The 16,252-nt window shown below is 33.3% G+C and overlaps 2 protein-coding genes across 2 annotated transcripts; one reads left to right on the top strand and one right to left on the bottom strand.

The window, feature by feature from the left end:
- Positions 1-453: 453 nt before the first annotated feature.
- Positions 454-2,722, top strand: LOC122635084 (tubulin beta chain-like). Its single transcript, XM_043824882.1, has 5 exons — positions 454-510; positions 610-718; positions 1,031-1,258; positions 1,351-1,928; positions 2,000-2,722. The coding sequence occupies exons 1-5, from the start codon at positions 454-456 to the stop codon at positions 2,378-2,380; spliced, it is 1,353 nt and encodes a 450-aa protein (XP_043680817.1). The 3' UTR covers positions 2,381-2,722.
- A 124-nt stretch (positions 2,723-2,846) lies between these two features.
- LOC122635080 (tubulin beta chain-like) lies at positions 2,847-15,555 on the bottom strand. The gene is made up of 3 exons (XM_043824867.1): positions 15,204-15,555; positions 8,071-8,179; positions 2,847-4,739 (listed from the first exon to the last, which is right to left on the bottom strand). The coding sequence occupies exons 1-3, from the start codon at positions 15,258-15,260 to the stop codon at positions 3,538-3,540; spliced, it is 1,368 nt and encodes a 455-aa protein (XP_043680802.1). The 5' UTR covers positions 15,261-15,555; the 3' UTR covers positions 2,847-3,537.
- Positions 15,556-16,252: the final 697 nt, after the last annotated feature.

Raw genomic sequence — 16,252 nt, 5'->3', positions numbered from 1 at the left:
ATTGCGTATCATAGAGATCGTAGTTCGTTGTACGTCTACGTAGAAAAAGAAAGTACAGTTGAATCACTTCGTTCAATTATTGCGGGTCTTTGATTTAGGATCAATAAATCTGTCAATATAATTACTGAGAAAATTTTTTAAATCTAAACATAGAATTTTGTTTAAAGAATTATTTAATGATCGAAAAATTCATTTTACGTTGATATAATTTTACAAAATTTTTAAAACAGATATTTTTGAAATTGAATAGTGTTACTGCGAAAGTTATCGACGAGTAACACAATGTTGCCTGAATCATGCAATGAGAGGGATGGAATCGTTTTGAAACATACATCTAACCTTTATCAAAATTAAACAAAATTAAAAAAAAAAATGTTATAGTTCGGCTTAAAAATTATAAGTCACATTTAGAATAGATCATTATAATCTTTGAAAATTTTATTAAAAATCACGATGAGAGAAATTGTACACATTCAATTAGGACAATGTGGAAATAATATTGGTACAAAAGTAAGGTTACGTTAATTTTTACCCTTACATTTTTATATATTAAGAAAATTTCTATTTTTTTTTTTTTTCTTTTTATTAACGCTCAGATCATCTTCCTAGTTTTGGGAAGTTGTTTCGGACGAACACGGACTGACACGTGATGGAATTTTTCAAGGAGAATCAGACCTTCAACTACAACGTATAAATGTGTACTTTACCGAAGGACGTGGTATTGATAATTCGACAAATAAAAATTTAACATTACCAATATCATTAACACTAGATTTACGAAGATCAATTGTATACTTATATTTACTGAAACTCATCATATTAATATAAAAAATATATTAAATGTTTTTCCGTGATAACATTAGTTTATGTCATTGCATCAATCACAATTAATGTAAATTGTTAAAAAATAATATTGATGAATTCTGTAATTTTATTAGTAAAATTTAAAGTCCTTCAAATTAACAGATTCCGTAAATCTAGTGTTGAATAAAATTTGTCAAAAAGTAAGCTTTGTATTTTGTATTTCTAGATTACAAATTTATACCCAGAGCCATTTTAGTCGATCTCGATCCAGGTACTATAAGTGCCACATCATCCAGTCAATACGGTAGACTATTTAATCCGGATAATTTTGTAGCGGGTGAAGCTGGAACTAGTAATAATTGGGCTAAAGGTTATTACACCGAAGGTGCTGAGTTAACTGATACAGCCTTAGATCTTGTTCGAAAAGAGGCTGAATCTTGCGATCTGATGCAAGGTATCAAACATTCAATAAATTTCGTCTAATATGGAAAAAAAAAAGGAAAAAATTAACAAAGAAAATATTTCAAAAATGTTTACAATTATCAGGAATTCAATTAGTTCATTCTCTTGGCGGTGGCACCGGTGGTGGCATGGGTTCTCTTTTATTACAAAAATTAAAAGAAGAATACGTAGATAGAATATTAAAATCTTACATCATATTACCAACTCCAAAAATGTCTAACATTGTTGTGGAATCCTACAATGCCGTTTTATCTCTTTACCATCTCATAGATCATAATGACGAAACCTTTTGCATGGACAACGAGGCCCTACATTACATTTGTACCGAGACCTTGAAACTCGCCTCTCCTACTTACAGTGATCTAAATTTTTTGATATCCAATTGTATGGCTGGCATCACAACTTGTTTCAGATTTCCTGGACAACTGAATACCGATTTAAGAAAACTTCTAGTAAACATGGTACCTTATCCAAGATTACACTTTTTTGTGCCAGGTTATGTGCCTCTCATGTCAAAAAGACTGGCTCCTTACAAAATACTCTCGGTACCTGAATTGACTAAACAAATGTTTGATGAAAAAACAATGTTTGCTCGTTGTAATCCAAAGAATGGTAGATTTTTAACAATCGCTGCAATTTTTAGAGGTAGAATGTCAACCAGGGTGAGTATTAATTCTTTCAATTTTTTGTCTGATAAAATCCGATACTAATTTCTATCTTGTTATAATTTCAGCATGTGGAACAGCAAATGATGAACATTCAAAATAAAAACAGTTCTTATTTCGTCGAATGGATACCGAATAATATAAAGACAGCGATCTGTGATATTCCACCACGTGGACTTAGCATGAGTGCCACAATGGTGATGAACACCACAGCTATTCAAGAATGTTTTAAAAAAATGCTAGATATTTTCAGCGGAATGTTTGAAAAAAGGGCTTATCTTCATTGGTACACTAACGAGGGAATGGAATTGAATCAGTTTTCAGAAGCAAAGAACAACGTTAATGATATCGTTTCAGAGTATCAGCAATATCAAGAAACTCCTACTGAAACGAGCTTCGAAGAGGAAGAAATAATTTATCGTGAAGGAGATCAAGAAACAGTAGATTGAGAATTCATTAGGAATAAAATTAAATTAAATTAACGATCGCATAACTGTAAAAGAGTTAAAATAAATAATATCAACTCTATTATTTTTATTTCTGAATCGATATTGTTTATACTTTCAGTAGAAACAGAGGGATAAAGTGATCTCATCATTGATTTTTTTATAAGTATTATATTTTGATCGTCTTCCTTTTACAATAATAATAATGAAACTAACAGCAGCTCGAACGATTACGAATTTCTTTTCTCGGTGATTTTATATATACTTATATCGCAAAGTGATAAAGATTATATAATATGCACCTACGTACCACCCTAACAAACCTATATTCCTTAAAAAAAAAGAGTTGAAGTTTCGCTCGTAAAAATTAACAAATGATTCGTAAAATACAAACTACCAGGCAGGAAAAGATAAAGATAAGCATTGTCGTTTTACGAAAAACGACGTCCTTAAAAAAATTGTATATTTCTTTTTTTTTTGTCCTTTTCTTTTCTTTTTTAATAAAAAAAAAACCGTAGTACGTCCTAAGCATTCATCGCAATTAAACGATGCTTGCGAACATATATTTTAAAAACAAGAAAGAAATAGAAAGAGAGAAAGTCAGATAGAAAGAGAAAGAAGCATATTTTTGTCATTTTTTCTTTTTTTTCTTTTTGGTAAGATCGCTTTGGCGTTCAATCGGTGAACGAAGTACGATCACATCGGTGCCTTATATAAATTTTATTTAAAATCCATCGCACGAATTCGATGTTTCTTTGGGAATAAATATTAAATGAATTAATCAATGCTCACGAATCAGTATTGTTCGATCGATCGATAAATTCGAACACAGAAAATACATATAAAATCTTAAGTATACCATAGCATTCTATTAAATCTTTTGAAATTCTTTCTAAACATTATCTTCGACGACTCCGACATTATCGCGAATGAAATGTACGTCTTTTAGGATTGTTTCGGTCGTTGATTATTAAAAACGTACGTAATCGTATAAAAGTATCAAAAAGGTGTCGTGACGAACGTTTGAAAGTATCAAAGGACAATCCCTTTGATATTATTACATTTTCATTCGGAAGAAAAGGAGTATGAAGAAGAAAGAGAAAAAATAGGAGAGGGAGAGGATGAAGATAAAGATGTAGAAATATCGGAACACTCGCATTTTATTCCTGTTCGCAAGCCTCGAAGTCGTCAGCGCATTCTTCAGCTTCAAAATCCTCTTCGGCTGTAGCTTCTTGATATTGTTGGTACTCGGAGACCAAATCGTTCATGTTCGACTCAGCTTCGGTAAATTCCATCTCGTCCATACCTTCTCCCGTGTACCAATGCAAGAAGGCTTTTCTCCTGAACATGGCAGTAAACTGTTCGGAAATTCTCTTGAACAATTCTTGAATAGCCGTGGTATTTCCAATGAAGGTCGATGACATCTTCAAACCTTTAGGTGGTATGTCACAGACAGCGGTCTTCACGTTATTCGGAATCCATTCGACGAAATACGAGCTATTCTTATTCTGTACGCTGAGCATCTGCTCGTCGACTTCTTTCATGGACATTCTACCACGGAATACAGCAGCAACGGTTAGATATCTTCCATGTCTGGGATCACAAGCAGCCATCATGTTCTTAGCATCGAACATTTGCTGCGTCAGCTCGGGTACCGAAAGAGCTGAGTATTGTTGCATAGATCTAGATGTCAAAGGTGCGAAACCAGGCATGAAGAAGTGAAGCCGAGGGAAGGGTACCATGTTGACAGCGAGTTTCCTTAAATCTGCATTAAGTTGACCAGGAAACCTTAAGCAGGTTGTTACACCAGACATAGTTAGCGAGACCAGGTGATTTAGGTCGCCATAGCTAGGATTGGAGACCTTCAAAGTACGGAAACAGATATCATAAAGAGCTTCGTTATCGATACAGTAAGTCTCATCGGTGTTTTCAACCAATTGATGAACGGATAGAGTGGCATTATATGGTTCTACCACAGTATCAGAGACTTTTGGCGATGGCATAACCGAATAAGTATTCATAATCCTATCAGGATACTCTTCGCGAATCTTAGATATCAGAAGAGTTCCCATACCGGATCCGGTACCTCCTCCAAGCGAATGGGTTAGCTGAAAACCTTGGAGACAATCGCAATTCTCGCATTCCTTCCTCACTACGTCGAGAACCGAGTCCACCAATTCGGCTCCCTCGGTGTAATGACCCTTGGCCCAGTTATTACCGGCACCGGACTGCCCGAAGACGAAATTATCCGGTCTGAACAACTTCCCGTATGCTCCGGATCGTACTGCATCCATCGTACCTGGTTCCAAGTCAAGAAGAATCGCTCGAGGAACATATTTCCCACCGTTCGTCGATGTGGCCACTGTAAAAAGAATGAATCTAATCAACTTTTCGTTAAAAGTCTAAAATCAAACTTTGAACGATCACAGGTTCATACATCTTATTTCATTTGACATAAATTAATTGTTCGTTCATACTCGAAGATTATTATTTCCTAAGTTGTAATTATATTAGTTTTATATAATTCTTTTTTTTTTTTTTTTTTTTTTAGATATGAGAATGAATTATTGACGATTCTATCTATTAGTTTGATGTCCAATCAAAGTAATCTATTGATTAATTTCTTAATCTAATTCGTGACCTTTATTTATTAAATGAGTCCTAAAAATGAGTCATCGTAATTACAGGATGATAGGTTCTACATATTAATTCACAAACCTCTATTATTATTCTACCGAAAACTCCTATCAGAAACTTTAACGGTCGACGGAAATGCGTATACGGTTGGACCCGCGTGCCTGCATCGTTTGCAAATGAGTCACTGGTCGATCGCGTGCAAGATATACGGGGTGACTCTTTTTTTTTTCGTTTTGTGCATAAAATTGCAACGAGATATAATTGACGAAAACAGACAGCCAAAGAAAAAAAAAAGAGAAAGAGGGAGGAAAGGAGTGGGAGGAGAAAGAAAGAGATAACATTTTATTAAAAATGGAGTATTCTTAGAATGACACACGAACACATGTCTATATATATCTTGAATTATAAATCATATATTTGCACCGAACAACTTCCCCTAAGTTTGCTCCAGGTGCATGCACTTCTGAGAACGTACACGTGCGATTTATCGAGTGGGAAACTCTTCCATCGACTGATTAAACCTGCATGTACGCGTTACGTGACGTGCCTGCAGGCGACACGAACGTCGAATCCCTTAAAAAAAAAAGTTACAAGTAGGCATTTACTCGGATCTATACTTGGGACGATAAGATAGAATGAAAATAAATAACAATAAAACAAATTATTTGTGACATTTAAACGTATATGTTTCTCGTAAACAAAACTGTTTAATAGATATATTAAATTGAAAGATTCATCGATCGATTTATAAAATTATTTCGCGATGTAATAATTAGCAAGATACTACATAGAACCTGTTTTAGACATTAATTTCACAGAATGAAACGCAACAAGTTTTTCGTTAATTCGCTACGCAACATTATCATGGAATACGTAATTAAAGGATATTACACTTAATATAATGGACGCACTAAAACGTAAAACTTTACATGAACGAGAATTATCGTTCGAAGATATCTGAAAATACTGCAGAGTTCCTCGTCTGATATAATTATTTAAAATAAATTTAGATGAAGATTTTGATTCAGTACGTATACGTATTAATAGTAAATCGAGTTTCATATGCTTCCATGGCTTCTTCGTTTTTCCTTTGATAATGTGAAATATTTACTAATTAAATTCTGTTGGTTACGGTGTATAAGATTATAATTAAAACTTACTGAGTAACGTCTCATCGAACTTTTGCGAGGATTATGTCGAAACGGGTCTATTAACGATACTTTGAATATTATCTATCGTTAACAAATCCTAGTCTATTTTTGATAAAAAATAAGATAGACCTAAGTATTAACGATACTATGAACGTTATCGATTTTTTACAAATCGAAAATATTCAACAAAATATTATTGATTTTTAATAAAATGTAACATATGAGTTTGAAAAATAATTGCCGAGAGGAAGTTTCGTCTCTCTTCAAAATGCAAGGACTCGTTTTGTATATAACAAATAAAGACTTTATGAATAAGCATGATGAACGTTCGATCGATTGACGTCCATAGTGAACAGGTATCAAATTCGGCGAATGAACTCTGAATATTCAGAGAGGTTACACCATTTTTGGTCGACGAATCGAACGTGTTGTCTTTAAATAGATTTCAAACCTTTTTTTTTTTTTTTTTCTTTTGCTTTACCTCCGATATTAAACTCTAATTAAATTAATTCATAATGATTTAGAGAAACAGATATCAATCGATATTTAATTAACTCGTTAGCGCCCGGAAGAAAAGAAGAAAATTTAATTAAAATCCGTCCTTTAATTAAAAAATACACACCGTTAACGCGAGATTTCTTGAATCTTGTCACTCCTAATACATTTAATTTCTTTTAATTAAGATAAGATTAAATCAAGCATCAATTTGATAAAGACATTCCTGATGATAATTAGAAAACTACAGGAGTCTCGATAAATTTTATCACAAGAAATGAACATATGTATTTATACTGTTATTTTAAATATCCAATGAGCAGTTAGATTGGACATCCTGTAAGCTGTTACGAACGGAATACCCATGAGAAGACGAGTCTGTGCATGTACATGACCGTCCTACAAATGTCTCAAATATTTACCATGATTTTCCACATACTTCCTTGCCTACTCATAGTTATGCTTAAGGAATTTAATTGGCCTGTAACATCAATATTAATCCGTGCAATCAAAACTTCAAATCTTCAGAATTCAATTTGTACAAGATTAAAGAAAATTCGTAATAATTATTAATTTAATTAACAATAAGAGTACAAAGTAAATCAACTCGAGTTATCAACGAATAAAACACAGTGATAAGACAATAATAGCAAATACGTAAAGATAATTCGATTTACAAAAAAAATATATTATAGAAAGACGTACTGAGTTATAGAGAAAGAAAACAAGGAAAGCGAATAAATGTAACTCGTTTTGCGAGCGTCTTGAAACAAGAAGGGCAAATAGAAAGAGACAGAAGGAGAGAGTCGAGGATGGGCGTCGGCAGGCGTCGTCGTCCTCGTCGAGACTGCCAAGGGGTGAAAATGTACAAAGCGTCTATTTCGGTCGTTAAATACTGGCGAGAGCGTTCCTCCCGTTCGTTCTCTTCTTCCATTCCACGTACGAATATAAGTATATATAATGTGTACGTATATGTGTGTTTATAGGAAAACTACACAAATACTTTCTTTCTGACTTTCTGGTAGTTTCTATTTTAACGAATTACTAAGTCAAGGAAAAAAAGAAATAGGGATCCACTTCGATGAAAGAAGGGGCTCTTTCAATTCATTACTTTGAACTACGCATCGAATGATATAAAACACCAACGAGTATCCTGAATAATAATATATCTCATCAATCTTATATTTATCTCTTTGTTTTACTTTAAAGCGTTTACTTTAAATGGAATGTGATAATCCTGGATGATATCTTTTGTACGTGAATTTTTCAAAAATGCTTTTGTCTTTAGCTTGTGATTATAATAATTAATGATTATTTTTTATATAAGAAATAACGTAATATGATGGGGATTTAATGATCTAGATTAACGCAGAGAGGAAAAAATGGAGAAGATAAGAAAGTTTCGTTTACCGGTAGCCTCGTTGTAATAAACGGAGATTCGCTCCAGCTGTAGATCGCTATCTCCATGATAAATGCCGGATTGGTCGATACCATGCTCCTCGGAGATCACTTCCCAAAACTGCAATTAAAATCATCTTTTTTTAATAAACGATCTTTTATTTTATATAAACGATCATATTATTTTTTGCAAATTGATTTATATTAAAACATGATAAATACATGAAAATATTCTCTTTCAATATCGATCAAGTAACGATGTACATTCGTTTTTTTTTTTTTTTTTTTTTTGTAGAAAATTATATATTAATAAGCTAAGTATAAATTAGATTCTCTTTCTCTGTTCGGGGACAAGGATAACAGAACTCTCATCTAAAAATAGAAAAGCACGAAATTAACGCGGGCCATGCCCCCTGGCTCGTGTTCACCCTCCCTTAAACATTTTCTCTTCTCCATTTGTCCGGCGTCTTAACTATTTTCACCCTTCTATTAATAGCTGGTCGCAACGTCTGCGACATCCTCCTTGAGCCGATGAACCTACGAAAATTCTACTTGTGTACTGTGACTTTCACTTCCAATCTCGGCAGATATACATGTAACGCGATTCCTTATGAATATTTTATGAATATCGTGCCATGAATTATATCCAAAGCCTTTTATCTTACCGAGATTTTACATTTCGTTTCAAAAAATTCAAATAAAAATTAATAAATACACAAAAATAACGTCACCATAAATATAAAAATAAAATATATGACCAATCAACTATTTAATTTTTTATATTATAAAACTAAAAATTTATTGAAACAAATACTTCTTTTTACTATTAATGCATATCGATATAAATAATAGACATAATTATAAAAACTATAAATAAAACATCTTCTCTACCTAATATCTCTTATTTATTATTTCCTTTTCTTCTTTTTTTGAAAAATATCAGCATTCTTTCTTGATAAAGTCAACTAATGGTACCGTTATTTTAAAAATTAAACTTAAAAAGCCACGAAAGTACATACTTGAAACATAAAATAACCAAACCGTAAAGCTAATAGAAAAGACAAACATAATTACATGAAAGGAGGTTTCTTCGTCAAGAGACCGAAGCGCTACTTCGACTCGTCACGCTCGTAAAATTTGCCACAATTTTCTAGTGTCACGGAAACTATAATTGGTCGTAGAAAGAGAGAGAAAGAGAAAAAGAGAAAGAGAGAGAGAGAGAGAGAAAGAGAGAATAAAAAACATTTAATATGCAAGATTTGAGGTCGTAGAAAACGCATAAAGGGTCGAAGTAAAGTCGTTAACGCTTAGTACACAGCAATATTTCTATTTCGAATACCGTAACCGGTCGTGGCCTGTAATTTATCTCATACTTCCCCGTACATATCTCGTTTTAATTTCGAATTTTTTTTTTTCTTTTCTTTTTCCTCGGTCTACCACAACGTTTCGTCTATCTCCTTAGACGCCTGCGGTCGAGTGATTTCTAGAGCGATATTTCGTTTATCCGAGACCGACATCGAGATTGCACGAGTTATTAGCTCGAAAGACAGAGATAGAGAAAGAGAGAGAGAGAGAGAGAGAGAGAGAGAGAGAGCACGAGAGAGATTATAGCTCGTATTATACGAGTTCGATCGGTCGAGCACACTGTGGCTTTTCTTCTTGGTAGATGAGATCGTTAAATTCTTCCATGCGGAAAACAATGGTGGCCGATCGACCGCGTGTTATTTCCACGACGACGAAGAGAACCGTACATAAAAGAGAGAGAGAGAAAGAGAGAGAAAGAATAGCCAGAGCTAATAAAACTTTCATTTCTCCCTTACTATCGTCCAAGCGAGCCAAAGCTTTGTCTCTTTTTCTCTCTCTTTTTCGGAATTACAAAGTCTTTCCTATCGATTAAAATTAGAGCCTTTGGACAAATAAACGTGCTTATTGTTAATGTCTTTCGATTGTTCCATAGAAATTCAATTTGCTGTGTAACAATCGATTCGATCGAATCCGACAGAGATATGACTCATTTTAATTAATTCGAGAAAAGGAATTTACTCGTTCATAATGATCCCTTCTCTACGAAACTAATTACTAACTCGAGCGTATAATTCATTTTATTCGTTAGGTTGAATGCGCGCGCGTACATGGCCTCTCTCAAAAGAAAGAAGAACGAGCGATCGGCGAGCTTTCATTCTGAGTCACGTCGAAATGTCTATTTTTGTGTTGATATAATTAAATAAATTGATTCATTTCAAATTAAATTAAATAATAATAATTATTATAATGATGATAATAATAATTATTATTATTATTATTATTATTATAAACGACATAATTAATTATATAAAAAAATGTTATATATAAGTAGACTACATTTTAAGAAAAATATTATTTTAAGAAGAAATCTTATCTCTCCTTTGCAGAATATTTCAGAATCATTCTCAATATCAAGTAGAAAGAAAAGATGGAAAGGACTCCCCTGATGCGAGCCATATGTCATAGTATAGTGAGCTGAAGCTATATCTACCTTTCATCTTTCCCAAAGCAACTACGAGCAAGGCATTTCTATTCCGCATAAAGGCAGCAACCATCTGCTTGTCCGCAAACTCGAATTTATATACCAGGAACGCGGATAATCTCTGACCTCGAATTACTCTTCGTTCATTTCAAAAATATACATTTAAAAATATTCTTATGTATACAGAATAAGTATACAAATCATATACATTTATGTATATTAAATTAAAGGGTGTCCTCGTGACAAGGGTAAACCGTCATGTCCCTTTAATTTTAGGCTAATTATTCTACACGCCCAAAAAAAAAAACAAACAAAAAATACAAGAGTCCATCTCATTTTCCTCTCAGACATGATTGTTTCCGAGTGGAGACAATAATAATGAGACAGAGAGAAAGAAAAAGAGAAAGAGTGAAAAAGAGAAAAAAGAGGACTACAAAAGAAGAAATAGGAAGATAAAAAAAGACGATTTATTTTTTTTGTTTCTACTTCTTTTTTGTTCTTTTTCTTTTTTTTTTTTTAATACCTGCTCGGTACGTGGTACCTCGCATCGTGCATGTCAGAAGAAATGGAACCCGTTAGCACTATTTTCTCGTGGATTCATTGTCTTTTTACCTCCCTTTACATCTCTCTCTCTCTCTCTCTCTCTCTCTCTCTCTCTCTCTCTCTCTCTCTTTTGTCCTTTCTCGCACAGCAACGTCGCGAGAGCGTGACTCAACTTTTCTCTGCTCGTCATGTTCCTACAGAGAAACAACGATCGATATGTTCGTCCATTCCTTTCCCGTCAATATACGTAGACGACTATCAAAATGCGATTAGAAGATTAGAAATAGTATTAGCGAATAATCTAATTCGACTGACGCAATCAATGAAAAGGAAATAGCGAGGTTGTTGACACATAGAAGGAAATTTGCTATTTGAGGAAGGACAAATATTGCGTGCTATACACTCGACTCTCGAGTGTTTCCTTCTCTTTCTCTCTCTCTCTCTTCCTCTTTCTCTTTCTTTTTCTCTTTCTCTTTCTCTTTCTCTTTCTCTTTCTCTTTCTCTCCTTTCCAGTAAGTACGTTGAACGTTCTAATCTCGTTGCCTGGATTCGTCGCGTTCCATGGCTTTTACATCCTTTTTTTACTCGTCGACTCATTTACGACCTTTCCGCCGATGTTTGCACGCTTAAAACTCGGTCTTATAAATAGTACTTTCTAAGACTAAAATTTGTCGTTTTGATCATTGGTAAAAGAATTTTGCAAATGAAACATTTTTCGTAAATCGTAATTTTCATTTATCTACGACTATTTTCAAATTAAAAAAAAAAAAAAAGAATATATCGTTAAATTGTATATATTGATACGAATGATTAATAAAAGAAGAAAAATTAAATGAATTGCAATAAAATCGTTATTATTAAGATCGTTCGTTATTTCAACATTTTATTATAATTTATTCAAACAATTCGATTTAGTTCTATTAAGATTGCACGGATATTGTTAATTGATTTACTAAATTTTATTTGCAATCTTCAATGATTTATCTATCCTTGCTTTTATCTCTCTCCCTCTATCTCTTCTATTTTCGATAAAAATTTTCAAAAACAATGTTTCTTTATCTATTAAGAATAGCTTGGTCGGGAATGTATTAACCGTGACTCACCAGAAGACGTGTAGACCCGATATTTATTCAAAACATAGAATACGTCATAAAAGAAGAAAGAAATTCCAAGTAAATTACGATGAAGTGAGATTGCCATGGAAATTTGATGATAAGAACCAACTTAATCGTAATTCTTTCCTTCAGTATCATCGCATTTATATTTTTATTCCCTGATTTCATTTTGTTTCTTTATCATTATCGAACAAAAAAAAAACAAATCAAACATAATATTATTTATAAATGCAATTCTTTCTACAATTTTTAACGTTCGTCAATAATATCCCGTTATATAATAATTTTATTCTTATAACGAAATTACAGATTATAAAAGACATCCTTTAAAGAATGTTAAAATTCATTAAAACTTCTTTTCACAACACAAAAGAGATAGTCTTTTGCGATCCTGTAAGGTATAATTTACAAGGTATTATGATCCTACCTCGGAGTATGAGAATATTGTTGTAAAAGAACGACTCCTCCTCGTGTATTCTCTTACAAAATTGTACGATACTTTAATTATTATACTTGTATTCTATCGACGTTATACGCCAAAGCAGAACTTTAGCTTCAGCTAAGCTAATCAACGTTTTTTGACGGAAAAACTTTTCATCGCTGTTTCAAATAATATTGACAACGATAACATGCAAAAATTATTTTAGAATCCTCTTAAATAGAAAACAAGAATTAGATACTTTATATGTAGGATAGGATCGTTATAGACGAAGTCACGTTACAATGAGCTCGAACAGGTAGAACAGGTACAACAAAGTACATACAAGTACATACGTGACATTAGGTACGTTGTTTTTCAAATTGAACGAAGAAAATGTTCAGTGAAAGAGTACAGGGAATGAGTTTATTTCGGTCCCCTTGCTAGTACGCCATTGGACAGTAGACGACGATTAACGTAGAATCTTAAGTGTCTCGTGATCTTCGTTTCTTTCTACTTTTATCCTTCGGTCTTTCTTTTTCTCTTTCTCTTCCGTTCGTTCACGATTAAAACATGGATCGCTTTACACGCTTCGACCGCACAAAGTCGAAGACCCTTCAACGAGTGTCGAACGAGGCGTGGCGAGAGAGAGAAAGAAAGAAAAAAAGAAATAGAGAGAGAGAAAGAGAGAGAGAGAGAGAGAGAATCAACTCGAGAGTCTCTTTAAATTCGATCTTATTGCTCGCCGTTTTTATCTTTAATTCGATTAAAGCGCCTCTGACTAAATTCTCTTCTACTTATTATACACGTGCATGTCTACGTGTAAATCTGTTTGATAGTGAACAAGATAACAGGATGAAAAAACAAATGTATACTTTTCTCATATTTCTTTTCGATCTTTTCTTTGTTTTTTTTTTTTTTCTTATTAACATTAATTATCCGAGTATTAAAGAATGGATGAAAAAGGAAGAGAGAAAAATGTAGTACGGCAAGTAATCGATTTGCAGCCTCGTTCTTAATTTCTTAATTCCTTAATTAAGCTCGATCTGATACCACCGTGAACTCATACAAAAGATCTTCGTGTAATGAAGGAAAGTATCGTCATTTATTTTTAATCGATCTTTTTTTTTCTTTCCCTCTCTCTTTCTCTCTCTTTTTCATTTTACTTCGATCAACGATAAATCTTATGTTATTACACGTTCGACCTTGTTCCTAAGTGAACGAACGATCTTAAAAAATACAACATATAGCTGCTATGTACATTATTGTGTTAGTTAAAATTCTACTTTGTAAGAGCGTAAGATTAAGGAGCAGGTAATAATTAGGAATAATCACTCTTTTTGTTGAACGTAACGTTACTCGACGACCGCGTTGCTCATTCGTGTATAACGCGAACTCTTACAAAGTACGAAAGCTTACAATTATACTAAACTCGTACGACAATGAAACGGTCTGAGATATATATACATACATATATACATACACATATATATATATAATATATATATACGTGCAAATTTAAATCTGTCAACATCGAATATAAACATTGAATACTGTAAGTACATCGTAACGACCATGTCAATACTTCATTTAAACTTTTATTTTATTTCTGTTTTCACATCATAATTCTCACGACAAAATCAACGGGAAACGTAAACGTTCGATCTCTCTTCTTCTTCCTATTTACACACACACACATATATATATATCATATCTTTTATTCTGTTTTTTTTTATAACTCTTATCAACTATAAATATCTAACAGCCGGTATTTAACCGCTGGACTCATCACTGCTTTCTCGGGATTGCATCGAGTTGCTCGCTTCACGCGTAACCCGTCTATCGATCGACTCGAAACCACCAACTCCTACCGCCTACAATTACTATGAATTTTCCTACAATTTTCTCAATTTTTTCGATAAGTTCAGAAATTCGAAAATATTTGATCGAATTTTCCTCGAACTTGTTATGCATTAAACGAAATATTTTTTATCTGTCTGTCTGTCTCTCTTCTTTCTCTCTCTCTCTCTCTCTCTCTCTCTCTCTCTCTCTCTCTCTCTCTCTCTCTCTCTCTCTGTTTTTAACTGTCCTATGTAATTGTCTTACTCGAAAAAGTAACGTAGTTTATGATTAATATAATAATTTTCTCACAATTGTCTAAAACATCTCTGATAACTTTAGAAATATTTGATGAACATCTTTTAAACTCGCTGATCTCTCTCTCTCTCTCTCTCTCTTTCTATTTTTTAACTATCCTTTAGGAAAGTCTGACACATCAATCATGATTAGCAAGAATTTCATCAAAATTTTCTACAGATCTCAAAACGAAATGTTCGATCGGTTTCTTTCAAACTTGATATTCCCTCCTTTTATATTTTAACCGTACTCTATAAAAATACCCTAACTCATTGAGTACGATCAATAAAAATTCTCCTACAATTTTCCAATCATCTTGGAAACAAACAGTATGTACTCAATCAATTACTATCGAATATACCAAATCGAATGAAATATTTTTTCAATTTTCTATTTTAGAATTATTCAATAATAGTACTATCCTTACCTTAGCACCGATCTGGTTGCCACATTGTCCTGCTTGCAGATGTACGATCTCCCTCATTGTCGCAGTTCTTCTTTTCTTTGACAGCAAGTAGAAAAAAGCTCCACGGAAACAGCTGATCGTGTCTCTCGCTCTTTCTTTCTTTCTCTTTCTTTCTCTTTCTCTTTTTTCTTTTTATTTGTCTTCTTACTCTTCTTCTTCCGTTTCGTACACGTTTGTAAGTAAAGTCAGCTTGATCCTTCGGGCTCTGCAGCACTCTCGTCTGCTCGACGTGTCGAAAGCGAGTGCGCGTTGAGAGGCCTGGAAGAGGAGGCGAAGCCGAGTGCAGCCGTGCGTCGCGACGGGAGCACGAATGGAGTCGCTTCGTTATTGAAGAGAGACAGAGAGAAACAGAGAGAGAGAGAGAGAGAGAGAGAGACAGAGACAGAGAAAAAAAGAGAAAAGGGAAGGAAGGGGAAGAGACGATGTCGTGCTTGGCTGTCTTGGATTCAACGACGAGGGACACCTCAGGAGGGAAAAGAGGAAACTACTGGGAGGGTTGGATGAAACTACCAGGACGATGATAATGATGGTGGAAAGCGAGAAACAGAAGAGAGAGAGAGAGAGAGAGAGAGAGAGAGAGAGAGAGAGAGAGAGAGAGAGAAGGAAAAAAGAGAAAATGATATTTTTCATTTGAAAATAACGAAAGAGTAAATTAAAGGAAGAAATGACAGTGAAATATCAGTAAAATAAATAATAGAATTGCGAGTGAAATTATTAAGTAGTAATATCATCATCAAAGAGAAGAGTAATAGAAAACTGACAACTATATTGATATAAAATGAAAACATAAATATATAAATTTTCGAATTTTAATTAATAATGTCAGTATCATGAAATTATAAATATTTAAAGATTATTATCTTAAATTTGTTAAGTACGAAAAGTAACGTGAAAATGAAATATTTCTTGTCAAATTAATCAATAAATAAAAAAGAATATGTTATTGTATGATAAAATAAAATAAAGAAGATAGATATGTAATCGTATAACAGAGTAGTCGTTATTAGTAA

The sequence above is a fragment of the Vespula pensylvanica genome, chromosome 1 (assembly GCF_014466175.1).
Source record: "Vespula pensylvanica isolate Volc-1 chromosome 1, ASM1446617v1, whole genome shotgun sequence".
In the NCBI taxonomy this organism is placed as follows: Eukaryota; Metazoa; Arthropoda; class Insecta; order Hymenoptera; family Vespidae; genus Vespula; species Vespula pensylvanica.
The sequence above is the reverse complement of the archived record's forward strand: the minus strand, read 5'-3'. Positions and strand labels throughout refer to the sequence as shown.

Bases quoted from the DNA above. Each gene is read 5' to 3' on its own strand.
- LOC122635084 (XM_043824882.1), top strand. From the start codon at position 454: ATGAGAGAAATTGTACACATTCAATTAGGACAATGTGGAAATAATATT. The intron at 719-1,030 runs GTATTGATAATT...TTGTATTTCTAG, and splicing joins GTACTTTACCGAAGGACGTG to ATTACAAATTTATACCCAGA. The intron at 1,929-1,999 runs GTGAGTATTAAT...TTATAATTTCAG, and splicing joins GAGGTAGAATGTCAACCAGG to CATGTGGAACAGCAAATGAT.
- LOC122635080 (XM_043824867.1), bottom strand. From the start codon at position 15,260: ATGAGGGAGATCGTACATCTGCAAGCAGGACAATGTGGCAACCAGATC. The intron at 8,180-15,203 runs GTAAGGATAGTA...TTTTAATTGCAG, and splicing joins GCAACCAGATCGGTGCTAAG to TTTTGGGAAGTGATCTCCGA. The intron at 4,740-8,070 runs GTAAACGAAACT...TTCTTTTTACAG, and splicing joins TTATTACAACGAGGCTACCG to TGGCCACATCGACGAACGGT.